This window comes from Pristis pectinata, chromosome 18, assembly GCF_009764475.1.
Source record: "Pristis pectinata isolate sPriPec2 chromosome 18, sPriPec2.1.pri, whole genome shotgun sequence".
Classification (NCBI taxonomy): Eukaryota; Metazoa; Chordata; class Chondrichthyes; order Rhinopristiformes; family Pristidae; genus Pristis; species Pristis pectinata.
The window spans coordinates 10,346,796-10,374,407 of NC_067422.1; the positions used below are offsets into that span (position 1 = coordinate 10,346,796).

General features: G+C 39.1%; 1 protein-coding gene across 1 annotated transcript in view; it reads right to left on the minus strand.

Moving 5' to 3' along the window:
* The window catches only part of LOC127580014 (dynein axonemal heavy chain 17-like), a 251,034-nt gene that overhangs the window by 113,341 nt on the left and 110,081 nt on the right, over positions 1-27,612 (minus strand). The window contains 9 exon segments of the mRNA XM_052033141.1: positions 2,804-2,941; positions 4,891-5,118; positions 6,763-6,901; positions 9,631-9,788; positions 10,773-10,877; positions 14,861-15,017; positions 17,767-17,927; positions 21,269-21,400; positions 24,561-24,668. Of these exon segments, the coding sequence (XP_051889101.1) occupies positions 2,804-2,941; positions 4,891-5,118; positions 6,763-6,901; positions 9,631-9,788; positions 10,773-10,877; positions 14,861-15,017; positions 17,767-17,927; positions 21,269-21,400; positions 24,561-24,668 (1,326 nt within the window).

Genomic DNA, 27,612 nt, shown 5'->3' on the forward strand with positions numbered 1-27,612 from the left:
GCTGAGTGATTGAGAGGTATTGACAAAGTCCCGCATGGGAGGCTGCTCCAGAAGGTTAAGTCGCTTGGCATTCAGGTTGAAGTAATCAATTGGATTCAACTTTGGCTTAGCGGGAGTAGCCAGAGAGTGGGAGTAGATGGTTGTCTCTCTGATTGGAGGCCTGTGACTAATGGTGTGCTGCAGGGATCAGTGCTGGGTCCGTGGTTGTTTAGCATGATTAATGATTTAGATGATAATGTGGAAAACTGGATCAGCATATTTGCAGATGACACCAAGATTGGAGATATAGTGGACAGCCAGGAAGGCTACCAAAGCTTGCAAAGTGATCTGGACCAGCTGGGGAAATGGGCTGAAAAATGGCAGATGAAATTTAATGCAGTGTGAGGTGATGCACTTTGGGAGGACAAACCAAGTAAGACTTGCACAGTGAATGGTAGGGCACTGAGGTGTGTGGTAGAACAAAGGGACCAGGGAATACATATCCATAATTCCTTGAAAGTGGCATTGCAGGTAGATAGGGTCATAAAGAGAGCTTTTGGCACATTGACCTTCATAAATCAGGACACTGAGAACAGGAGTTGGGACGTCATGTTGAAGTTGTATAAAACGTTGGTGAGGCCAAATTTAGAGCATTGTGTGCATTTCTGGTCACCTACCCACAGGAAAAATATTAATAAGCTTGAAAGAGTGCAGAAAATATTTGGACAGATGTTGCTGGGATTTGAGGACCTGAGTTTATAGGGATAGGTTGAATAGGTTAGGACTTTATTCTCTGGAGTGCAGGAGAATGAGGAGAAATCTTATAGAAGTATACAAAATTATGAGGGGTACAGATAGGATGAATGCATGCAGGCTTTTTCCTCTCAGGTTGGGTGAGACTAGAACTAGAGGTCATAGGTTTAGGGTGAAAGGTGAAATCTCTAAGGGGAATCTGAGGGGGAACTACCTCACTCAGTGGGTGCTGCGAGTGTGGAATGAGCTGCCAGTGGAAGTGACGGATGCGGGTTCAATTGTAACATTTAAGAGAAGTTTGGATAGGTACATGAACGAGAGAGGTATGGAGGGCTATGGTCCGGTTGCAAGGAGATGGAATGAGGCAGAAAACCAGGCCAGCATGAACTAGATGGTCCGAAGGGCCTGTTTCTGTGCTGTAGTGCTCTACGACTCTATGGTGTTCAGAGGAACCTAGATGCCCTTGTACATTAATCACTGAAAATTAATATACAGGTTCAGTGAGCAATTAAGAAGAAAACACCACATTGGCTTTAATTGCAAGAGCATTTGAGTACAAGAGTGGAGACATCTAGTGAGGTTGTATCTGGAATATCGTCTACAGGTCTAGATTCCCAAACTTAACCACACTTTCAATAGAGAAAGAGTACAATGAAGATTTATCAGACTGACTCCTTGGAAGGAATGATTGTTGTTTACAGAGAGATTAGGTAAACTAGGCCCGTACTCTTTTGAGATTTAAAGAATGAGGAGAAACTAAAGGAGCTAGGGCTTTACTCTTTGGAAAGAAGGAGGATGAGAGGAGACATGATAGAGGTGTACAAAATATTGAGAGGAATAGATAGAGTAAACAGTCAGTGCCTCTTTCCCGGGGCACCAATGCTCGATACAAGAGGGCATGGCTTTAAATAATGGGTGGGAAGTTTAAGAGAGATATCAGAGGAAGGTTTTTTACCCAGAGAGTGGTTGGGACATAGAATGCACTGCCTGGGGCAGTGGTGGAGGCAGGTATATTGGTCAAATTCAAGAGATTACTAGATAAGCATGTGGAGGAATTTAAAATAGAGGGATATGTGAGAAGAAGGGGTTAGATAGTCTTAGGAGAGGTCTAAAGGTCGGCACAACATTGTGGGCCAAAGGGCCTGTATTGTGCTGTACTGTTCTATGTTCTATGAAAGGTGATCTCATTGAAATAAATAAAATTCTTAAGGGGCTTGATAGAGTTGATGTTTCTTCTGGTTGGATTTCCAGGGGCCACATTCTCAATAGAAAAGATCACTTATTCACAACAGAGAAGAGCTTTCTTTACCAAGAGGGTGGAGAATTTTTAGATCTATCTATCCAAGGCAGCTATGGAAGCTAGGTTGCCGAGTACATGCAAGACAGAGACTGATTGTTTTGCAAGTAATTAGTGATCAGTCAAAAGGAGTATTCCTCTTGCTATTTCTTAAATTCTTCTGGTTTTATGTTACGATCAGAATCACTAGACTCCTATTCGCATACTTGGGTGTTTCATTCTGTGGCTGGGCAGAAAAACTGACCGACGTTTTTGATACTGATAGCTTTTTACACATCTCTCATAAGGTTATGGTAACATTAGCTTTCTCTCACCAGGAAAATTTGAGGACAAAAAACAGAAAAGAAAACATCTGTTTCTTTAAAGCAGAATTGAAAATCAATGTGGTTCTGTGGCCTGATAAACTGGTCATAATGAGGAATCAATTGTCCTCAAATAGTTAAATTGTGAATCTTGGTACATCAAAAGGACATGAATGAATTTCAAAAAAAAAAAGTTCACTCTCGTGCGGCACGGTAGCGTAGCGGTTAGCACGACGTTATTACAGCGCCAGCGATTGAGGTTCGATTCCCGTCGCTGTCTGTAAGGAGTTTGTACGTTCTCCCGTGTCTGCGTGGGTTTCCTCCCACATTGCAAAGACGTATGGGTAGGTTAATTTGGGTTTAAAATGGGCGGCACAGACTCATTGGGCCGGAAGGGCCTGTTACCATGCAGTAAATAAAATTTAATTTAATTTAAAATTTAAAATCTCAAGCATTTCAAACTGATATTTACCTGCGATTTTCCACTTCCAGCATTGCCAACTATGAAAACTGAGTGACGTACTTGAAGTATTTCCTCCAGCTGAATTATTTTCAGGACAAAGTTATCTTCAGGTTGTAGATGAAGTTCCAGAATTGACTGCCTAACAATCTATACAAATGCAAGAAAAGTTGTTGTGTTAGAAAAGCAAATTATTAAAATAACTAAATATGAATTACCTTAAAATTATTCAGGATGTGAAAACAATACAATATTGAACTGTTAATTCTAAAAATTCACCCCTTGTACTTACTGAGGATCAGGAAGAATGCAGTGCCTGCATTCAGAAAATGCAGTGATGGGAAACTGCTGGAGAGACTGTGGCTTCGTGGGGGCCTGTTGCACTCATAAGATACTAAGTCTGTGTAACATAATTTCAAAAACTGAACACCACACCAGTCAAAAGTTGTGGTTAATGCAAATAAAGCATGCAACAAAATATAGGAAGACCCTAATAAGGTTGCAAGAGGGGAGTTTAATAGGCAAGTCATTTTAATATCGGTAAATCTGAGGTGGTGCATTTTGGTGGAAAAAGTCACATACTATCGTAAAACTCTGATCTAGCACTCTCAAGACTTTGATGCTGCAAGAATGGCACATTTTCCAGACTATTACATATTACTCCTATTAATACCCAACACACTTTTAATTCAGATGCAGATGCTGGAATCTGGAGCAACACACAAGATGCAGACTGACTCAGTCCTGATGCAGGGTTTCAACCCGAAACATCAACAATTTCTCTCCTTCCACAGATGCCGCTCGACCTGCTGAGTTCCTCCAGCAAATTGTTTGACACTTTTAATTCACTCTTTTGAAATGTTAGTAGGACCGTGTGTGTGCTGGAGAGTGAAGAATTAGGGGTCAAATTCTGAGGAAAAGAAGCGGACTTTTTAGGATTCAGATAAGGAGAAACTTCTTCACTGGTTGTGAATATTTGGTAATCTCTCTCCCAGAAAGCTGGATGATCAGCAAATAATGACTTGGAATAGGGGAGAAGACAGAATTATTGAATGGCAGTGCAGGCTCAAAGGGCTTAATGGGGTAACATGAGGTGATGCAGTAGCTAGTGATGCTGCCTCACAGCACCAGGGTTTCAGGGTTGATCCTGAGCATGGATATTGTCTGTGTAGAATTTGCATATTATCTTGGTGCCTAAGTAGGTTTGCATTGAGTGCTGTTGCTCATTCCTACCTTTCAAAGAGGTCAATTGACTACTGTAAATTATCCATTACTGTAGGAGAATAGCAAAAAGAATAAAAGTGGAGCTGATGGGCATGAAAGAGAAATTAAGTTGCCAGGATACAGGGAAATAAGGAAATGGGGAATGGGACTGATGGGATTGTTTTGCTGGGAGCTGGCATTGACCCAATGGGCCAAGTGACCTCCTTCAGTACTGTAAAAATCAAGTAAATAGCCAATATGTATTTCTATTTTCTTATGCTCTTTTAATCTCTGCATACTTTTCTACATTTATGTCATCAACAACACATGAAAATAACATACAATGTAAGTACCCTGGATTTAAAATGACTCTAATATTGATAGGAAACATGTATAAAACATTGCAGGTGACCCCTGTATTACAGTCATTTAGGTAATGGAAATTTACCCTTATAGAATTCACAAATCACAAATATGGAATAAACTTCACTCTCACAGAATTTATGTGGAGGGAAAAAAAGTAAATAAATAAACACAAAATTTACTTTTTTTCAACTTGCATTTCCTGATGGAAGTGCAGATGATGCAGCTTCACATTACGCAAAATCACAATACAAACTGTTTTCTAGGAATGCAACACTCCATAACATGGAGATCGCCTGTATAGACATAAAAACAATACTTTATAAAGAGTATGTACACTCAATGTATAGAGTACTATGTATGTATATATATGACACTATTTATGTATAACTGATTCTACAAAAAAAATTCTGATTAGTGTGCCTTATGAATACTTTTAATATACTTCTGAAAATTCTATGTTTACGTGCATAATGTGATCAAGTCAACATTTTACAAATGATGAGAACTAAGCACATGAACTTTAACTTTACCTGTTCGAATTCTAAATCTCTCTTTCTTGGCACATCTAATGCTGGGAATAGATCTCCTATAAGTCCCATAAAAACAGGTAAATCATCTGTTACTATTTTAGGAATATTAAAATCTCTCAAGGCTCTCATAAGGACCTGGTCTTCTGGACGATTTGGATCTCCTCTTTTCAAAGAGCCAGCCACAACCAGCACAGACTTGATAGCCCGTAATCCCCAATCATAGTGGTCCTGCAAAAGAGATAGTATTGGTACATATTTGGGGTCTTTTTTTTAAACTGTTAAAATAAGTGGCATCCACTGATTTGGAAATAAAAAGAAAACATTTTTTCCACAAAATCTAATATTTTAAAACTTTTAGTTATTTTTGGCATGTGTGTGCTGCTGGCTATGCCAGCATTTAAAGCCCAATCCTAATTGCCCTCAAGAAAGTGGAGGTGAGCTGCTTCATGGTGGTCCTTTTGGTGAAGGTACTCAGTACTTGGGTTGGAAGCTTCAGGATTTAGACTCAATAACGATAGAGGACTCCAATACATTTCCAAATCAGGGTGATCAGCGACTCAAAAATTAAAATCTGCAGACAGTGGCGATCCCTTGGACCTGTTGTCATTGGTTTTCATGGTGGTACAGGTCATAGGCTTGGGAGATGCTGTCAGAGTAGCCTAATTAAATATATGCAATGTATTTTGTAGATGGTACACATTGTAGCCATAGTGCAAAGTTGGTGAAGGGAATGAATGCTTAGGCTGGTGGACTGTATGCCATTCAAGTAGGCTGCTTTGTCTTGGACGGTAATGAGCATCTCGTTATTGGAGCTGCACTCATTCAGACAAGGTTATTCCATTATGTTCCTGACTTTAGCCTTGCAGATGGAAGAAAGACATTTTGAAATCAGCAGATGAGTCACTTGCCAAAGGTTACTCAGTCTTTGACCATTTCTTGTAGCTACAATCTTTATGTAGCTGGTCAAGATTATGATCAATGCTGACTTCATATTGATGGTGGAGGATTGGCATGGTAATACCAATGAATATCAAGGACAGTCAGGCTGCACCTTGTTGGAGAAAGTCTTTTGCCTAGTGGTTTAATCGTACAAATATTAATCACCACTTATCAGCCTTTGAATGCATGTTATATATACAAGCATGAACTCCTTCATTTTGTCATGTCTCCTAACTGTAAACTTTATCCCATCTTGCCTCTATGAAGAGGGGAGTAGGGTGGAATTTGAGTCATGCTTACAATTTTAAGCTCATCAATTCAAACCCAGCTGTTCTTGCTAATTAAAATTACCCTGTGCATTTTCATTAACTTTACAGTAGACTGGAAGATCTTGTTGACTTAGTAGTTTCAAAGCAAGTAAAGTTAAAAATTAAAAAAAGCTAAAGAAGCCAGAGCTTAAAAAAAAACAAAATAAATGGGGAAATGGGTGTCTAGAGGAAAGATTAAAGCGTGGTCATTTGGAACACAGGAATGATTTAATGATAGAAAGTTTATAGTGTAAGGGACTAGCATGAAATAATGGGACTAGCAAAACTAAATATAGTTGAAAGCAGAAAATTCATTATTATTAACAGCATTTGTTGTTCTGGAGAATCGTGTTCTCAACCTAAAGTCAAGACCACAGAACAATAAAGTACCTAATCAAAACATAGGTACTGTTCCTCCAGTTCATGTTGCTTTATTAGAACATCTGTCTCATACAGCTTTATGTCAAATTTTATTGGATGTGCTCCTGTGAAGTGCCATCAGGTTTTTCTTAATCATGTTATTTACACTACATCAATGCCCTTTAGTTGAAAATTAATGACATTTTTGAAGAATATATTGTACAGTATGCAGAGCTGTCTAAATTAAACAATGCTTTGATGTTACCTGTTTAGAAAGAAGCTCTTTACAGAGTGTGTAAAGTGTAATGAATTTTCTGGCAAGAAGTCTGGCATCAATGAAACCTTCAGCAACCAACATGATTTCACAGATCAGTTCAAAGTCAGGCACAACCATAGCACAGGGTCTAAAAGAAGATAAAATTGGAAGCCATAAATCTGGAAATTTGAAGACACATTAATCTTTGATAGGAAACACATTGCTGCATTTAAAAAAGGTGATCCAGAAGTGAATTATTAATATTATCCCAGCCTCTGCCTAGATAAAAACCCAGTGGGAAATTTGGAAAAGCAGAATTGCTAAAACTTCTATTGTCAATTATGGCACTTCAGAAATTTTACCAAAGCTATAAGAAACTACACTTCATTCCTGATTAACTTCAATAATACACATAAGTAAACTAGTAATACAAGAACATTATTCCTGAGATATTTTACATTGTCTGTTGCTAAAGTGGAGTGTAAAGTGGATCCTGAACAATGAAAAAGACCCTTGAGCAGCTATCACCAAAACCAAAACTCAAAAGAAAGCTGTCTCTGTAGCCTATGGCAAAGCAAGGCTGTGTGTGGACACTAAAGTAAAAGTTCCAGTTGCGATAATGATCTCCGCATTTGAGAAGTGCATTGACAACTCTAGTAAGGCATGGAAGAGACAAGGCTATCAGTACAAGAGGAACTACAAATGTACAAATTAGGGACAGGAGTAAACCACCCAACCTTTCGAACCTGCCCTGCCATTTATTAAGATCATGGCTGATTTGCTTTAACATCAACTTTGCACTCCCATCTGCCTGTGAAAACCTTTCAGCCTCTTATGTCCTGCACAAGCTATTCACTTTAAACTAGATTGCAACAAGAGGATTTCTGTTGGATGACATTATTTTCCGCCCCAAGAGATATGAAGTCAAACCACAAATGTATAACTGCAAGGTTCAAAGCAGTTATGCCCACATTATTACCAAATTTGGATTGATCATTGAAGGGTGGCATGCCAGAGAATGCTCAGAAAAATAATTCTCTACTTGGAAATGTTAACTCCTTCCAGAGTTATACAGGAATTTAGACAAATAAAAAATTGGTCATTTAATCACTGAACTAAGAATACTAGGGATAAGGTCACCCATCAACTGGTCTGTTCCTTCAAAGATACAGGAGTGAGAGTTCAGTTTATGCCTCTGAGAAGGACCTGGCATTGATCAAACTGTTTATCATTTTCAGCTACCTAACTGAAAAATATTGACTAGGAGGAATTTTTTCTTCCCATGGACTGCTGTTTTGACCTCAAATGATAGAAATAGTCCTCCGACATAGAATAGTCTTCCAAAAGTTTGGGAACATCTATCTCAGCATGTGAAGGTAGACTTGCAAATTGAAATCAGAATTAGAAGGAATGGATAATCATGACGAACAGAAAAAAAGTGAAATCAAAATGTTGGTGAAAGACACAGATCTGAAACCTCAACTCGGTTTCTCACTACACATATATTGCCTGAGCTGCCCAATATTTCTAACAATGTGTCTTTATTTTAGATTTCCAGTATCTGCAGTTTTATTACTTTTCAAGAAAATATTTTTAAAATGTTTTCATATTTTACTTAAAGATTTCTCATTACGGCTGTTTGAAAGCAACGTAATATTTCTGTTCCCATGGATTTATTTATGGATTATTCATTGCTGAACAAGCTGGAAGCTTGTTCTGCAATGAAAATGGTGATTGCACGCGACTCTCCCACCTCTTCTGATAGCGAGTTCCAAATATCAACCAGTCTCTGTGTCAAAAACTTTCCTCTCAAATACCCTCTTAAACTCCTTCCTCTCACCTTAAACCTATGCCTTCTTATTTTTGATACCCCTACTTTGGTAAAAAGACTCCATCTATCCTATCTATGCTTCTTATAATATTATATACTTCTATCGGGTCAGCCCTCAGCCTCCTCTGCTTCAGGAAAACAAGCCCAGCCTATCCAATCTCTCTCCATAACTAAAGTCCTCCAATCCAGGCAATCCAGGAGAATCTCTCTCCAGTGCAAGCATATTCTTCTTGTAGTGTGGCAACCAGAACTCACTAATACTCCAAGTGCAGTGTTTTTTAAAGTTGAAGCATAACATCATAACTTTTGTATTCTATGTGCTGACCTATGAAGACAAGCATGTCATATGCCTTCTTCACCACTCTACCTTCCTGCGTTGCCACTTTCAGGGAACTATGGACTTGATCTCCAAGGTCCCTCTATTCATCAGCATGTATGTCCTATCCCTGACTGACTTCCCAAAATGCATGACCTCACACTGTCAGGATTAAATTCCATATGCCAAAGCTCCACCCAACTTTCCATCTGAAACCACAGTGTATAAAAAATAAGTTCAAGCCTGGGTTCTTGGAAAAAACTTGCACTTAATACTTAAACTATGTTAAAGTTTATGGAAGTCATTAAACAAAAGTCAATTTAATGGCTGTTGAGTTTTTCAGGCATTTTCTATTTTTATTTCAGATTTCCAGCAACTGCAATTTTTTTTGATTGCCAATGGATATTTTTTCACAGTTTGGTGAAATACATACTTCTGAATCTATTATTTTGTTAATGTTTGTTTTGGATATTTTAAACCAGTTATCAAGAAAATAAGACTATAACATATAACACGTGACAATTTGACAAAAAAACCCACAGTAACTAAAATAAGTCTGTTATAATAGGAAACATTATAAAGCAAAGAATCACAACATTTTACATTTTGCAAATCACATTGGAGTCATCAGTTTTAATTGTAGTGCTCAAGCAGTGACTTTGCAACATGTTTTTGAATAGACACCATATTTATAGACATAAAATAAAGTTTAAAAAATCTGTTACACTACCGGAATAATGCTTTCAGATTTTCTGGCAGCTCTGTACGTCCTGCATAACCAGGATTCATGGTAATGAAAATCCCAACTGAAGGGACGAGAACAATATTTTCTCCCAAAAAATTAAATCTTTCCTTTTTGTCACGTATTGCATCTTGAACACATTTTACCTGCAACATTTATGGTAGTGCTTAATCTTAGCGAATAACTTTCTAAAATTACATTCGGTTTTAAATGCCATCCATTTAAAACTTTTAAGATCGCTTTATGAGGATATTTCTCTTCCCATGAATCAACAAGGCTTTCTACTTTTTTTTGAATCTCTGTGTGAACTCCAGCAGAAATCAACCTTGCTAGATTATTACTTAATTTCAAACCTGTTTTATTTTCAAGACAGGCATTTGATAATCCTGAATGAAACAGGGAGAAATTTATTAAGGCCATTCAAGAAGAGCTTTGCACCATTTCCCATTGCATAGAGCATGCTGGATGCCAACTCTACACCACTCCCAGGAAATAGATGGCCAGCATTCTGCTTATGGATGTAATAAAAAAAAGCATTCTAGAAACTCTTTGTAGGTAAAACTGATCTAAGGCGGCAGTTTTAAAATTCCTCAGAAAAATTCATATGGCCTGAACAAAGCAGACACTGAGCTTGCACCTTTGAATTTTTCCAGATGTGGTGGGAATTAAGTAAACAACTACAAAGTTTTGTTTTCTGTTTAATGTGCAGCCAGGAAGAGCAGAACTTCTCCTGACTTCACAGCACTGATGACTCGCTGCAATTAGTTCTCTTCCCATTCAAAAATTTACTTTTGAGTCACAAATATTCTGATATTAATAAAATGAGAAAGCTGTCTTTGAAGGCACCACAGGTGCTGATATTCAACCAGAATAATACAAATTATGGGTTAGCCTCAGGTTTCCCAATTGGGATACATTCTCTTTGAGCAGTGCTGATTTCAGGATGGCATACAAGTTCAAGAAATATCTATTCGAATTTAAGTGTCCTATCATAGATACCACTGGATGAAGGGTAATGTTTTAATGTGACAGAGAATATTTCTACTGAAACAGGGAAGTTGAACAAATAGAGAAAAATTGTAACTTTTGTGCTATCTTCTATAGGTTGCAATTGAAGAACTTTGCATTACCTGCACTGCAATCACTGACAGAACTTCCACAGAGATCCTGTTGAATTCATCAAAACAGCCCCAGGCTCCACTTTGTGCCAGACCTTTGTAGATATTCCCACAGGACTGGTTTTAAAAAAAATTAGCTTTTATAAATGTTAGCCCACTTCAAGAAAAAAATAACAAGTACAGGAGTACCATGGCAAACTATATCTTTAAACTTTGCAAGTGGAGTTTATCACAGAAAGAAGTACATAACTAATAATTTCAAACTTTGTGGGTAATGAGGAAAAAGGTGCTGGTTGCAGGATAACCTGGTCCATTGATGTCCTTCAGGAAAGGAAATCTGCCATCCATACATGGCTAAATCTAATTCAAGACAAAGAACAATGAGAGTGGCTCCTAACTCCTCTAAAAAGGCCTAGCAAGCCACTTGGTTATTATAAACCACTACAAAAATTTACAATACAAATAAAACTAGATTGACGAACTTGTTTTGAGCCTGGCATTGGATTTGAACATGACAACTCAGTCAGTCAATCTCGCCAAATCCTCCTCTTTAACATAAAAGGAAAAACAAGCAAATTATTCAATTCAATTTGATTTATAACACTAGGCAGCTCTAATGGGATTAAATAATAGTCTGGCACACTGCCAATGATATCCTCCTCACAGGTTAACTCATCTGACTTCTGCACCGGTGTACTAAAACCCAAAATCCAGAAAACAAGTCCATTGCTGGACTCACTGCTGAGTGCTATAGTGAAACATCATTATCCTGAGGTGAAAGAACAGACTGTTGCAAGTATAAATTGCAATGGAAATTCAGAACAAATTGAGACCGTTTATTCCCCCAAGACAGTTGAGTAATATGATCAATTTCTGAGCCAATACCTCATACATTTTAAAGTAGAGGTCTCAGTCGAATGGGATTAAAGATAGGTAAAAGGAAGCTCCTTGGACAATGAGACTGGTGTTAACTGATCTCTGTAATTACATCAATCTTTTTATTATGCATGCGTAAATGACTTGAACTCATGAACAAAATGCAAAATACACCGAAGACAACAAATTTGGTATTATAATAAATTAAGTCAGCTTGGAGATATGAATTAGAGAACAAAGTGTACAATAGTTGAAAAACAGATATTGAAGAAAAATGCGAAGTAATACAGCTTGAAATAAAAAAAACAGGTAAAGGTAAAGCAAACTTTCATAAAGAATAGAATTTTAAATTGAGTAGGAGCAGGATCTTGGTATACCAGTCTAGTGTATGGAAAAATAGATAAACTAGTAAAATGAGAACAGTTACAGAGTGTTCCAGTGAGAAGTGTAATCAACCAGAGGTCATGATCCACAATGATACCAACGGCATAGATAAGAGAGATGGGGTGCTGCAAAGTGAACTTAGGGAGCTGCATCACAGATTTAAAGAGTAGGATCTCTAAAGCTGTAATCTCTGGATTACTTCCAGTGCCATGTGCTAATGGGTATAGGATTTGGAGGAAAAGCCAGTTGAATGTATGGCTAAAAAGGGACAGTTGTAGGAGGGAGTGCTTCAGATTTCTGGATATCTGGGAAAGTTTCTCGGGGAGATGGGACCTGTACAAGCAGGATGGGTTTCACCTCAACCGGAACAGATCCAATGTCCTTGCAGGGAGGTTTGCTAGCAGTGTTGGGACAGGATTGAACTAATCTGTCAGGGGAATGAGACACAAGAGGAGATGTACAGTCAAAAATAAAAAGAAACTAAGTTAGTCTAGCAAGCAGAGTATACCTCCTAGTAAGCATTATAGTCGAAGAATTTAGGAAGGGGAACAGTGAAATTCTAGAACATGTCATCATTAAAAGAAGGAGGTATAAGATGCTGTTTTAGGCTTAAAAGTAGATAAATCCCCAGAGCCTGATGAGATGCGTTCCAGGTTGACTCTTGCAGGCAAAGGAGAAGATTGCTCGAACCCTGACAGATTTTTAAAAAACCTTTGCTGTTCACAGTGAGGTGCCATTTGATTGGAGGACAGCAAATATAAGGCAAAACCTAACAGCAAAAATGGCAGTGATGCTTCACTCCCTGATAAGCTCAACATCTTTTACGCACGCTTTGAAAGGGAGAGTAACACTACACCTGTGCGAAATCCCCACAGTATCTGGTGACCCTGTGATCTCTGTCTCAAAGGCCGATATCAGAACATCCTCCAAGAGGGTGAACCCTCGCAAAGCGTCAGGTCCCGATTGTGTACCTGGCAGGGTACTGAAAATCTGTGCTGACTAACTGGCTGGAGTGTTCAAGGACATTTGCAACCTCTCACTGCTGCAGTCGGAGGTTTTCATCTGCTTCAAAAGGGTGTCAATCATATCCGTGCCCAAGAAGAACAGGATGAGCTGCCTCAATGATTATCGCCCAGTAGCACTCACATCTACTGAGATGAATTGCTTTGAGAGGTTGGTTATGCCTAGAATTAATTCCTGCCTGACCAAGGAGCTGGACCCACTGCGATTTGTCTACCACCATAACAGGTCTACAGTGGATACAATGTCACTGGCTCTCCACTCAGCTTTGGAGCACCTAGACACAGCAAAAATACGTCAGGCTGCTGTTTATCGATTACAGCTCGGCATTCAACACCACCATCCCCTCAATACTAATTAACAAACTTCAAAACCTGGGCCTCTGTATCTCCTTCTGCAATTGGATCCTTGACTTCCTTATCGGGAGACCACAGTCAGTGCAGATTGGTAGTAACATCTCCTCCTTGCTGACAATCAACACAGGTGCACCTCAAGGATGCATGCTTAGCCCACCGCTCTACTGTCTCTACACTCATGACTTTGTGGCTAGGCACAGCTCAAACACCATCTATAAATTCACTGATGACACCACTGTTGTTGGCAGATGGCGATAAGTGGGTGTACAGGAGTGAGATAGATCGACTGGTTGAGTGGTGTTGCAACAACAACCTCGCACTCAACGTCAGCAAGACCAAGGAATTGATTGTGGACTTCAGGAAGGTAAGATGAGTAGAGAAACGCGAGATAGAATTTAACCCTGATAAGTGCAACATGATGCACCTTGGACAGACTAATAGGGGCAGGACAAAGACAATGAAAGGTACAGCCCTAGTGAGTATCAAGGAATGGAGGGAAATTGGTCTAAAAGTCCAAGGATCCCTGAAAGTGGCAGCACAGTTAGATAAGATGGTGAAGAATGCATATGGTACCCTTGCCTTCGTTAGCCAGGAGATAGAATATAAGAGCAGAGAGGTTATGATACAACTTTATAAAGCATTGATTAGGTCACAACGGCAGTACTATGTGCAGTTCTGGCTGTCACACTCTGGGAAGTATGCGATTTCACAGGCAAGTATGCAGAGGAGTTGCACCAGAATTTGCCTCAGATCATGTGTTTCAGTTATAAGGAGAGACTGGAAAAGCTGGGTTTGTTTTCCTTGCAGCAGAGACAGCTGACACGTGTCCTGATAGAGGTATACAAAATTATGAGGGGTATAGATATGAGGGATATAGTTAGTCAGAAACTTTTGCCCATAGCAGTGGAGTCTGAAACTAGAGGGCATAGGTTTAGGGAAAAGCGATGAGAGGTTTAGAGGGGATCTGAGGAAGAATTTTTTCAACCCAAGGGTGGCTGGAGTCTCGAACACACTGCTTGAGGCAGCTACTCTCACAACATTCATTAAGTACCTTGACAAGCATTGGAATCACCAAAGCTTTGAAATCACCAAAGCTTTGAAATCACCAAAGCATTGAAGGCAATCAACCAAGAGCTGGTAAATGAGATTAGTAAAGCTGGATACTTGATGGTCAGCACGGACATGGTGGGCCAAAGAGTCTGTTTTTGTGCTGTATGACTCTAAGACCCTGTGACAAGAAATAAAGGGTTAAATATCTATACATTTTTCACAGCATAAAGTTAAACAGACAGGTTTTCATCACAATTATTTTATAAATTCTTTTTAAAGAAAAGCTGCTTTATTAAGAGGAAAACTAAACCATGTGAAAGTCAAGTAGGAGATAGCGATTAGACTTGATAGCTTACAAATGCTGTATTTCATTCCATTTCCATGAAATTATAAGTATACTCGTGGTTTCCTTGCCTTATAATCCATTTGTTCTGAGCAGTTGAAAACATATACCATAGTTCCTAAAGCTCTTCCCAAATCTTTAGTTGTCTCCGTTTTTCCTGTTCCTGCTGGACCTGCTGGTGCACCACCCATAATCAGATGCAGTGACTGTGTTAATGTAATATAGCACCTGAAAAAAAACAATAAAACACACAAGATGAATTCTTGGTCTCAAGTCCTCAATACCCAAAGTTTATTGATTTTGTAATGAGAATCTTATTTAGCAGTAGACCTCAGACTATTACAAGTGAATCAAGTCTGTTCAAATGAAAATAAGTTATTTTCATTGAGTAAAAGATGCACAATGAAAAATCACCTGCACTAAATCTGCTCCACTAGTGAGGTGGTATTTTTGTAATGTTATGTAGACCACTTCAATCAATTACATTCCAGTTACATCCCCACCATCAAGGACGTCTTCAAGAGATGATGCCTCAAGAAGACGGCATCCATCACTAAGGACCCTCACCATCAGGGACATGCCCTCTTCTTGTTATTACTATCAGGAAGAAGGCACAGGAGCCTGAAGACCCACATCCAATGACATAAGAACAGCTTCTTCCCCTCCGCCATCAGATTTGAATGGTCCATGTACCCATGAACACTACCTCATTATTCCTTTTTGTTTTGCACTCTTTATTTTTGTAATTTGTAGTAATTTTGTCTATGCACTCTACTGCTGCTGCAAAACAACAAATTTTATGTCATCTAAGTCAGTGATAATAAGTCTGATTCTTATTCCACTGGAAATGTCCTCATACACTATAAATGTTGCGATTTTTGTAAATACAGCAAGTGCTGGCCACTCAAAAATCACCAAGAAAAATGTTCAGTTTCATGCCAATTTGTCTGTTGGCCCACCAATAAACAAGTGGCAAGTAGTCAAAATACCTGGAGTTCACATTCATAAATATTGATGCTAAAACCTGCTATGACAATCTTGACTATACACCCCCTCAACCTGCCTCCCGTAATAACTGCCTTCAGTAAAGGTATAATCAATAATAAAAGATTTAGCTATATCAGAACTCATTACATTGACATGGAAAAAAGCCATGAGAATTTCATCATCATCATCTTGGTTTCACCTGGATAGTTGCCTATAATTCAGAAGTTTGATATTATCCCCAAAATCAGAAAGCCAGATTGGCTGTGGAATTGGATAAGTCTCCACAATAGAAGGGATCAATTGGCAGTACTCTCATCTGAGACAAAGATTGCGGGTTTGACTAAGTTTGGTCTAATACTGACCCCTCACTCAATATTACTAAATGGATTATCTGCTCTTTATGATTTGGTTGTTTGAGGTAATTTGTTATATCCAAACTGACTGCTAAGTACAAAGTTAACAACACTACAAAAAATATATCTTTGGCTGTGAAGCTTTTCGTGAAGTCCTGAAAGTAACACAAAAAGTTTTTTTTTATTATTTCTGGCAAAGTAATACCAATCAAGTAGAAGTAGTTCCTGTGAATTTTGCAGTCTAAATCTCAATCTGTAACATAACCTCATTCTTTCAGCAATAAAACATTACTTAGCAAGTGATCTTCTAAGAGTCCATACTTAGTACAAGTAAAGCAATTTGGAAATTCTAATACGCGGTGCAACATTATTGTCCAGTACGTGGTCAAATTTTATCAAAAACCTATTTGTCAAAGGTGATCAAGTATTCTTCGCGTAAGAATCAGACTTTGAAAGAATTATTCCTCCATGCATATGACTTGCATAAATGAGGAAACTGACATCAATGTCACTAAATGGCATACAACAAACTATTTTATGTCATCTGTGTGAGTGAAGAACAGGCATTAAGCTGGCAGACTGAGGCTGGTTTCAGCATTTGTTAAAAGAAGCCTAACCTTACCCAGTCTACTGCTGGATATCATAATTTTCTGGTTAGATCATCCCGACTGTTAAATCCCATTAATATCTGCCTCACTGCTAAAGTCTCCTGGGCAACCCCTCCAACTGACTATCCAACTACCCCTTACCTCTGAACCTCCAACTTTCATTGTTTGTCCAACTGACCAAATCACACCCACACCCAGCCAATCACTTGTCAACTGAGTCCACCAGTTTGACTGGCTTTCCAACCAAACCCTCCCTCCAATCTCCGATGACCACTTTGTTTGACCATAATCCCATCCAAACCATTCCACCAACTTCCCCAAACTATTGGTATTTGTATTGGTTTATTATTGTCACTTGTACCGAGGTACAGTGAAAAGCTTGTCTTACAAACCGATCATACAGGTCAATTCATTACACAGTGCAGTTACATTGAGTCAGTACAGAGTGCATTGATGTAGTACAGGTAAAAACAATAACAGTACAGAGTAAAGTGTCACAGCTACAGAGAAAGTGCAGTGCAATAAGGTGCATCTCTATTCTTTACCCCCAAACTTTTTCACTGGCTCAAATGTCCAAGCATTGACACCCACCTCCCATGATCCTAGGTCTGATAGAATTCCTCCACAGTTCGACAATGGCAGGGAAAAGGCCTTGGTCTAATATATGAAAGAAATTCATTGTCACATGGCATCACACAAACTGGGCCCTCCTACAGAACCATTTTGATACCCTTCTTTAGGAGCTACACAATTTCCAGCCCTTCACCCCAGTTTTGTATGGCTATTTTATAACATCATAACATTCTCTGGTTGCTAACCAAATGAGACGGTTCCTGGTTTCTCCTTGTGTGACCAGGAAGTCCTGGAACATGTTCTAGTACTGACTTGTATGCAATCCTCTGGCTGGGTCTCCAAGTCCAAGACTTTTGGTGAACTTCACCGTAATGTACCAGGTACTGCTAGTATGTTTTCAGCACCAAGTTATCTGTATATTCCAGAAGCAAATAAGAAAAATTTTAATTTTCTTACCGATCTGTAAGTGGAGTAATGACCAATCGAGGAGTGTTGCCTAGATACTCATAAGAATATCTGAATTGTGCATCACAAATATTAGCAAAACAGTGGTGCTTCTCATCATCCCAGCGATGTCTCAACTGAGATTGCCAAGTAAATGCCTGGATATTCTCCACCTGCAAAACAATCCCATCCCCCACAAAAGGTAGTAATACACAGTTTTCAATATGTATGTTGATTGATAATTAATTTTAGTTTATGTAAAGATATGTAAAGGTATCAAAATATCACCCCCATTTTATATAATTCTTAATTGCTTGTAAAAGGTAATCATTTAAATTGCTTAAATACATCTTCCTTTAGCTGTGCTTAAACCATTCATAGGTCTTATTCTTTTCCAAGAAAAGGACACCATGGTATTTCAGTATGACAAAAGAGGATCATTTTGACCTTCATGGCCAGTTGTGATGCCTTAGTAGAACTGTCCCTTTAGTCCAATGCCCTTGTTCTTACACCATAGTCTTAATATTTTTCTCTTCTAAATATTTATCCAATTGCCATTATTATTGTTGTTATTGTTATCATTATTGTTATTCAAGGTGTGCATCCAGCAAAAGGGTGAAAAGTAGGATGGCAAGGTTAAGGAACACAGGATGAAGAGAAAAAGGGAAACTTGTGACAGGTATAGGTAACTGAAAATGGGCGAGAGAAATAAGTCGCATAGGAAAGTACATAAAAATGAAATTCGGAGGGCAAAGAGAGGCTGTGAAATATCACTGAAAGACATGATTAAGGAGAATTCCAAGACATTTTACATTAGGAGCAGGATGGTAACCAGGGAAAGGGCAGGTAGCCTTAGGGACTAAAGGGGTAATCTGCATGTGGAAGCAGGGAATGTGGGTGAGGTCTTAAATCAATACTTCTCATCTGTTTTCACCAAGGAGGAAGACATAGTAAATGGAGGGTTCAGGCAGAGGCACACTGATGTTCATTATCATTAGGAAGGGGGAGGTCTTGAAGTACATAAAGGATAAATCCCCAGGGCCTGATGAGATACATCCCAGGCTAGGGAGGAGATTTCTGGGGCTTTTTTTTTGGAGATTTTTACATGGAGACACAAGAGATTTTTTTCATCTTTGCTTGCCACAAGTGAGGTGCTTAGATAACTGGAGGATAACATATGTGGTTTCATTATTCAAGAAGGGCAGCAGGGATAAGCTAGCTAACTACAGGCCAGTGAGTCTTACATCAATGGTAGGGAAATTATTGGAAAAAAATCTAAGGGACAGGATTTATTTAAACAAAGGGATTGATAAGGGACAGTCAGCCTGGCTTTGTTTGTGAGAAATCCAGTCTCATTAATTTGATTAATTTTTTTTTAAGAGGTAACTAAATATATCGATGAGGGCAGCACAATAAATGTTGTCTTCATGGATTTTGGCAAGGTTCTGCATGGTAGACTGGTTCAAAAGGTTACAGCCAAGGCAAATTGGATCTAAAACTGGTTTGGTAACAGGACACAAAGGAAGATGGTGGAGGGATGTTTGTTGTGAATTAAAGCCTGTGACCAGTGTTGTACCATAAGGATCAATGCTGAGACCCTTGATGTTTCTGATAGACATTAAGGACTTGGATGTGAATTTAACAGGTGTGAGTAGTAAATTTATAGATGTGGTGTCGTCAACAGCGAAATGCATCACTTGAGGGAGCAATGTCATAGAATACAGAACAGTACAGCGCAGGAACAGGCTCTTTGGCCCACATTGTCTGTACCGAGCATAGTGCCAAATTAAACTAATCCCTCCACGATCCATATCCCTCCATTCCCTGCAATATTCACTTGCCTATCTAAAAGCCTCTTGAACGCCACTATTGTATCTGCTTCCACTTCCACCACTGGCAGCGGCATCCAGGCACCTACCACTCTCTGTGTAAAAAAAAAACCTTGCCCCACACATCCCTTTTAAACTTCCCCTCCTCATCTTAAAGCTATGCCTTCTAGTATTCGACTTTTCTACCCTGGGGAAAGAAAGATTCTGACTGTCTACCCTATCAATGCCTCTCATCATTTTATGAACTTCTTTCAGGCTTCCCCTTAGCCTTCAACACTCCAAAGAAAATAATCCAAGTTTATACAATTCCTTATAGCTCATATCCTTTAATCCAACCAGGATCCTGGTAAGCCTCTTCTGCACCCTCTCCAGAGTCTCCACATCCTTACTGTGATGGGGCAACCAGAACTGCACACAAAACTTGTGGCCTAACCAAAGTTTTATACAACTGCATCATGACTTCTTGACTCTTATACTCTATGCCTCAATTGGAATTTCATCCTGACAAGTACAAAGTGATGCATGTGGAAATTAAATATGGGGTAGAATATACACAGTAAATGGTATAGCCCTAGAGAGTGTTGATGAACAGAGGGACCAAGGGATACAAGCCCAAAGATCCTAAGTAATTGTCCAGTCTGCCATTTGGAAAAACATACATATGTTCCTACTCTTAATTTCCTGCCTGCAATTAGTTCTCTGCCCATGTCAGTACTTCATCCCCAACCCCGTGTGCTTTAATTTTGCATGGTAATCTCTCACATGAGTCCTTACCCAAAGTCTTCTGAAAATCCAAATACACTGCATTGACTGATTCTCCCTCATCTGCTAATTACATCCTCAAACAATTCTGGCAGATATGTCAAGTATGATTTTCCCTTTATAAAACCATTTTGGCTCGTCTATCCTGTCACTGTTTTCCAAGCACTCTGTTTTTACATCTGTAGTTAAGCATTATGCATTTCTGGACACCTCCTGAATGCAAGAAGTCAACATGGTCAGACCTCATCATCCAACCCGTTTGGGCAGGTGTCGGCTCCGAATACAAGCAGTGAGAAGAATTTAGCTTGTGTGCCTCTCACAATCCTTCGTGTACTTTGTTATTCCTCATTACAACTGTTACATTCTGCTGCTCAGCCCCATAACAAATTTAAAAACATCCCTCACCACTTGTTAACCTCCCCACCAAAACTTCTGTCCTCATTTAGTTGAGGAGCAAACCATCAGCTTAGAAGATACTTCTGCCCCAATTCAATTCTCAATGCCCCAGAAATATAAAGCCTTCTTTCCTGGCCTTTTCCTGTAGCCATATATTAATCCTACTATTCCTATACACACTTTTATATGGTTTGGGAATAATCCAGATTACGAAACTTGAAATGTTAACCATTAATTTCCTGCTTAGCTCCTAATGCTGTCTGGAGGATTCCCCCCACTAACCATAAATCCTAATACATGGCTATCATTCTATTCTGTCAACATGTTTAATGTTTCAGTGATATCATTTATCCTGCCCTGCCATCAGAGAAGCAACACACCATGCAGACCTCATATTGGCTGTTATAAAAACACCCCAACAAGCTTGACTGTTGAATCTGCCATAATCACTGCAGACATTTTGTTAGTTTCCCATGAAAACAACTAATATATATAAAAATAATGGAAAGAAATACAATGTTACCCACCTTAGTTATAATCATTTTGTTTATAACATCTCGAGCATGCACCTCTATTGTACAAATTGTCATGATCTTTTGCCTGTCTCCTGCTGTCAAGCTGCCAATCAGTAAAGTGATAAGTGCATTCAGTTGACTAATCTGTCAGGAAAAAAAATTATCATCTTTATTGAGCCAAACTGGTGTTAAGAGAAATTAGCAAAACTAGTTCAAAGCGTAATAAAAACAGAAAATACAGGAAATACTCTCCAGCTCAGGCATCATCAATAGAAAAGGAAGCATAGTTAACATTTCAGGTCAAAGACTCTTCATCAGAACCATCTGAAACATGAACTTTATTTCTATCTACAGATGTTGCCTGACTTTCTGAGTGCTTCCAGCATCTTTTGTTTTTATTTCAGATTTCTAGCATCTGTAATTACTTTAATTTTCAAACTTTAATAGGCTTATCAACTATACTCAGCATTTTTCAAGTCCCAATCACAAAATTGCTGAAAGTACTGAAAAGTTTTTAAAAAGTAATAACTTTAAATTTGCTGAAGATGTATTTTAAGAAAATTATGTACTCTTCCAAATGGGAATGGGAATGTAAAAATAAGTGAACCATGAACACCCATTTGCAATCAGTGTACTGATAATATTTTGTAGGCATCAGTTCTGAATCATGCCTGAGTATTTTTGGGTAATTTGAGCAGCCCAGAACTATAAGCACTTACTAAGACGAACATAAAAGAGAACCAATAACTTTCATATTTCATAAAATATGAAAAACAACACAAATTAATTTGCATGGCACTTGAGAATGGCATAACTTTTCAAATCATCTGTTGTGCAATGATGGCTTAACTAAGATTGCAAACATTCAAGGCCTAAATGAATGTATTCTAGTACACTGCTGCATTTTTGAAGGGATTGCCTTTCGGATAATATCTTAAAATTGATATTTTAAACATTTTTCTGCTCCTTCATGCACTCTGCAACTAACAGATTCATTTTGAAGTTCAGTTACCACAGTTAAAAGAGCAATATTAGCATCAAATTTCCACACCCTCATTATGGGGTGAAGGAAGCAAAAGTCTGCCTTTTCAAAGCCCAGTCTTTCAGAATTATTAAAATGCTGTCTTGATTACCAATTAGAAACCAAGTGGCTTGAATGAGTGAAAAAATGCCATATAAATGCAAGTTCTTTCTTTGGACAATCCAAGGGTGCGTGGTAAAGATCCAGGGCACCTTGGTGTTCAAAAAGAAAAAAAAAACTCACCTTTACTTCAAAAATATATTCAAAAAATGGGGCTCTCTTTTTCTGCAGGAAGAATCACAGTAGATTTTGGTCTCTTCAATAAAAAATAATTTCTATATCAGTGAATAGCAAAATAAGTCACATCAATTTTATATGCTGGTCTTGCTGGATGCATCTAGCCATGGAGTTGAGGTACAAAGAAGCCATGCACTAAATGGTTTTTAGATTAGATTCAAGGATCTGAATGGCCAACAGCTGTTCTTATGCTTCCCCTTCTTTAAATATCTTCATTTATTGTATTGAACCATGCCCTGGAGTTGCTGCTTAAATTTGAAGAGTTCAGAATCTATTCCTGGAGAGCATTATTAAAAATGATGCTGATTATAAGCCGCAATAAGATTATTGTATGGACTAAGTACATGCCACCCTTGATATACTTTGCTTTCAGTCTTCTTATAGAGACCAGGTATCCATTTAAATTTTAATTTATTTTTAAATTTTAATTTTTCTTACGGCATGGTAACAGGCCCTTCCGGCCCAATGAGTCCGTGCCATCCATTTTAAACCCAAATTAACCTACCCGTACGTCTTTGCAATGTGGGAGGAAACTGGAGCACCTGGAGGAAACCCACGCAGACATGGGAGAACGTACAAACTCCCTACAGACAGCGACGGGAATCCAACCCCGATCGCTGGCGCTGTAATAGCGTCACACTAACCGCTACGCTACCGTACCATTCTTTAACTTCAAAACTGATTTCACACATGGCAGCACAAGAAGTTTGCACTTTGCTTGGAAAGATTCTCCATAGATTCTGATAAGCACACAGAGTAATTATTTAGTTACAAGTTTCTCAATAAAGAAGATGATAAAGAATCAGAAATTACAAATACTAATAATAGAAAGCACTATCAGAGTAAGGCCCAGACCCTTTAATGCACAATACATTTATGTTGGAAAATAATTTCAACCAATAAAATGTTTCCTTGGTGTAAGAAAAACAAGGATAAAAACTGTTTATGGCTTGTTCTTTGAATTGTAACTACAGGAAAGTAAACAGTTTAGACACAATAGTGGGGGGGGGGGGGGGGGGGGTGACCAAAATTGCAGCCAAACTTTAGGCAAGCTGCTGGCACTTTTACTTTCAAGGCTCTGCTGGCAATATACTCTTAACTCAACAGTGATCAATTTCAAGTAACAGATATGGTAAATAAAGAGGTTTGAACAGCTTTTGTTAATTGAGTTATAATTATCAAGCATTTCACGACCAGACATCAGAAGGTGTTACCAAGAGCCTGCAATGTGGTTATCCTCCATCTTGGTAACACCTTCTGACCCAAAGAATGTAAAAAGTGTGTACTTTATTAAAATGAAGAACAAGCTTCCAGTTACAACATAAGGCAACATGGTGTCATAAAGAAGAATATTACGTGGTTTTGTTCGGAACACTGACATGCCTTTAAGAAATGCTACACAGATTGCTGTAGGAGAATTGGGCGGAAGAGTGAAACTTGAAAGATAGAAGTTTTTTGGATTTACTTGTCAGATAGTTGACTTGTGAATGGATAATACATAGATATTACACATTCATATAACACAAATAACTGATCAAAATCCCCATGTAATCTACGATAAACTTCTTCACTATCACCAACACCTCCTAATTTCATGTGATCCGCAAACATACTGATCAAGCCTCATGCATTCCCATCCAATTAATTTACATAAATAATGAATAACAAGGGTCCCAACACCAATATCTGCAGCACACCACTAGTCACCGGCCTCCATTCCGAGAAACAACCTTCAATCACCACCCTCTGCTTCCTACCTCTGAGCCAATTTTGAATCCAGCTAACAAGCTCTCCCTGGATTCCATGGGACCTAACCTTCAAGACCAGCTTATCATGCAGAACATTTAAACGAGGGGAATGACTGAGTGAGACACCAACCAATGCCCAACTTAATTCTCAGTTTCTCATCTGAAGATTTGCCAAAAATTGTCAAAAGTTCATCAATAATACTAATAAAAGGACAGTATGCTTCAAGATTTAGCAAACCTGTTTTTTTAGGTAGTCTTTCATGGCATTTTCATAACCTTCTTCCAGTTTTCCAAATGTGCTGCTAACTTCACCATTCCAAATAATTTGTGTACCAGTCAGAGCAACCTGAAACAAATATTGCAACAATATGAACACTGGATACATACATGAGTAATTATATCAGTGATAACCTAAGGTTAATTAAGTCTGAAGGAAATAGTGGGGAGCAACACAATGCCCCGCTACTAGTCAAGTATGGGACATTTTTGAGACAAACAGTTTGAGCAGATGTACTTGCCAGTCTCAGTTCATCATCACCGCATTTTTAAAATGTGTATTTTCCAGCTGGATGAGGCTTTCATTACAATATGACAGGAGCCTTAAGAATGTACATTGATGCAATTGGATCTCTAATGTGATTTTAATTTTAAAAAAGGGAAAGAATCCCACAACGTCAAATCTATTAAGTAAGTGCTTGAGGGATTGGCAGGCTGCTGAATGTAAAGTGGTCATGGCATTTGTATTATTAATACTGAGCTCTTTTAATTCCTGTCTTCTTTTTGTGTTCATCCACCGATGACATGGATCTTTCCTTGCAGTTACAATGGTAGCGACTGACACAGTAAATGAAGCTAGCAAGATTGGCGATCAGGAAGACTCCCTGAACCACAATGTCCTGCTTTGGACCCCTTTAACCCCCAATAAACCAGTGGTACCTTTAAAGAGCTTTCCTGCTGTCTGGTGGCCAAATTTAATAATATCCCAGAGCAGTCTGACCATCAGGTTGCCAACACTGCATTTCAAATATAAGGTACAAGGTTGTGCTTGTGGATTGTTGTGAATGGGTCTTGTTTGCCTCTCTGGGAAGGATTTGGCAATTCCCGAAAAGTTCTGCTGGTTGGATAACTCTGAGGTACTTTAAGTGTCAAATTAGGTCAGCAGCAAGACAGCATTGCTCACCACAAAATCCTGGACTATTGTGTCTGTCAGGTAAATAAAGAAAATAAGCAACTAACTGGATTGTCTTAAGCCCATCTGATATATTATTGTCCTTCAGGGAAGCAAATCTGGCATTCATATCCAATCTGGTTTACATGTGGCTGACTCTCAAATGCCTTTAAAATCAGAAGCAATGAGGAATGGACAATACTGGTGTTGCCAGCAATGCCCATATCCCATGAATGAATAAATTAAATTCTGGATACCAGGTGTCCCCTTTAGAAAAATCATATCAAATCAAGGTATGATTCTAATCTTCTTTGAAGTCAGCAGAGATTCAGCAATGCTTAACACCGACTGCAAGATCCTGGCCATTCTTTCCTTGCGACCCAAATTCCAACAGTTGAACCCCAATAAAGATACTACCCTGCAGACAGCATAGTGATGCAGATGGTGGAGCTGTTTCTTTACAGGTCCAGTGACCCAGGTTCAATCCCGACCTCTGGTACTGTCTGTGTGGAGATTGCATATTCTCCCTGTGACCGTGTGGGTTTCCTCTGGGTGTTCCGATTTCCTCCAACATCCCAAACATGTGCAGTTTGGAGAGTAAATTACCCATAGTGTGTAGGCAAGTGATTGAAACCAGGAGGCAGTTCTTGATGGGAATGTGGGAAAAATAAAATGAGATTAGTATAGATGGTACTTTGGTGGGCCAAAGAGCATGTTTCTGTGCTATACGATTCCTTGAAATAAGGGACATCCTGCTCTGGACAAATTCACTTTTGGATATAAAAGTCAACATTCTATTAGTCCTTTTAAATACTTTGTACCCAAGTACTAGATTACAATGATTTCTGTATGTGGACATTTGCAGCTGTGGTAGTGTAGCTATTACAGCATTCAATTCCCGCTGTTGTCTGTAAGGAGTTTGTACATTCTCCCCTTGTCTGTGTGGGTTTCCTCCAGGTGCTCCAGTTTCCTCCCACATTCTAAAGACATATGGGTTAGGAAGTTGTAGGCTTGCTGTGTTGGTGCCGGAAGTGTGGTGACACTTGCGGGCTGCCCCCAGAAAACTCTACGCAAAAGATGTATTTCACTGTGCGTTTCAGTGTACATGTGACTAATAAAGCTATTTTATCTTATCTATCTTATAAATCCCTTTGCCCTTCCACTGCTCCTGGTCTCATTTGTCATTCCCAAATCCAAAGTAGATGACGTCACATTTACCATTTAACTCTAGCTGGAGCACCACACACAAAATGCTGGAGGAACTTAGCAGGTCAGGCAGCATCTGCGGAGAGAAACAAACAGTTGACATTTTGGGTAAAGACCCTTCATCAGGACTGGAAAGGAAGAGGACAGGAATAAGAAGGTCAGGGGAGGTGGAGGAATACAGGTAGGCAGGTGATAGGTGAGTCCAGGTGAGAGGGGGAAAGTAAGAAGTGGGGGTGGGGGAGGGGAGGAGAAGTAAGAAGCCAAGAGGTGATAGGTAGAAGAGGCAAAGGGCTGGAGGAGGAGGAATCCGGATGGAGGGGGCAGTGGACCATGGAATAAAGGGAAGGAGGTCGGGAATAGATACGCAGGTCGTGAGAGTGGAGGAAGGGACGGACAGGTCATGAATGTGGGGGAAGGGGAAAGAGAAGGGAGCAGGGGGCCTCAGGAATGAGGGAAGACAAAGAAGAGAAAAAAAGAGGGAGGGGGAGAAGAGGGGAGGGGTTAGCAGAAGTTTGAGAAATCGATGTTGAGGCCATCAGGTTTGAGACTACCAAGGTGAAATTTGAGGTGTTGTTCCTCCAACCTACGTCTTGCCTCAGAGTGGCAGTAGAGGAGGCCATGGATAGACATATTGGTATGGGAGTGAGTTCCTCCAGCATTTTGTGTGTGTTGTTCCAGATTCCAGCATATGCAGAACCTCTTGTAACTCTAGCTAGAATAGCTTTGCCCACTTGGTTTGTCTGTTATTCTTTATAACTTTTTAGTCCCTCTTTGACAACTTCTTGTGTCTATTTCGTGTGACTTGGAGCCTAGGAAATCCAAGTGCCCATGAGTTCATTACGATCACTAATATACATGTTGACAAAATGAGGCATTTGTACAAATCCCCAAAGAACATTTCTTCCTGCTAATCAGT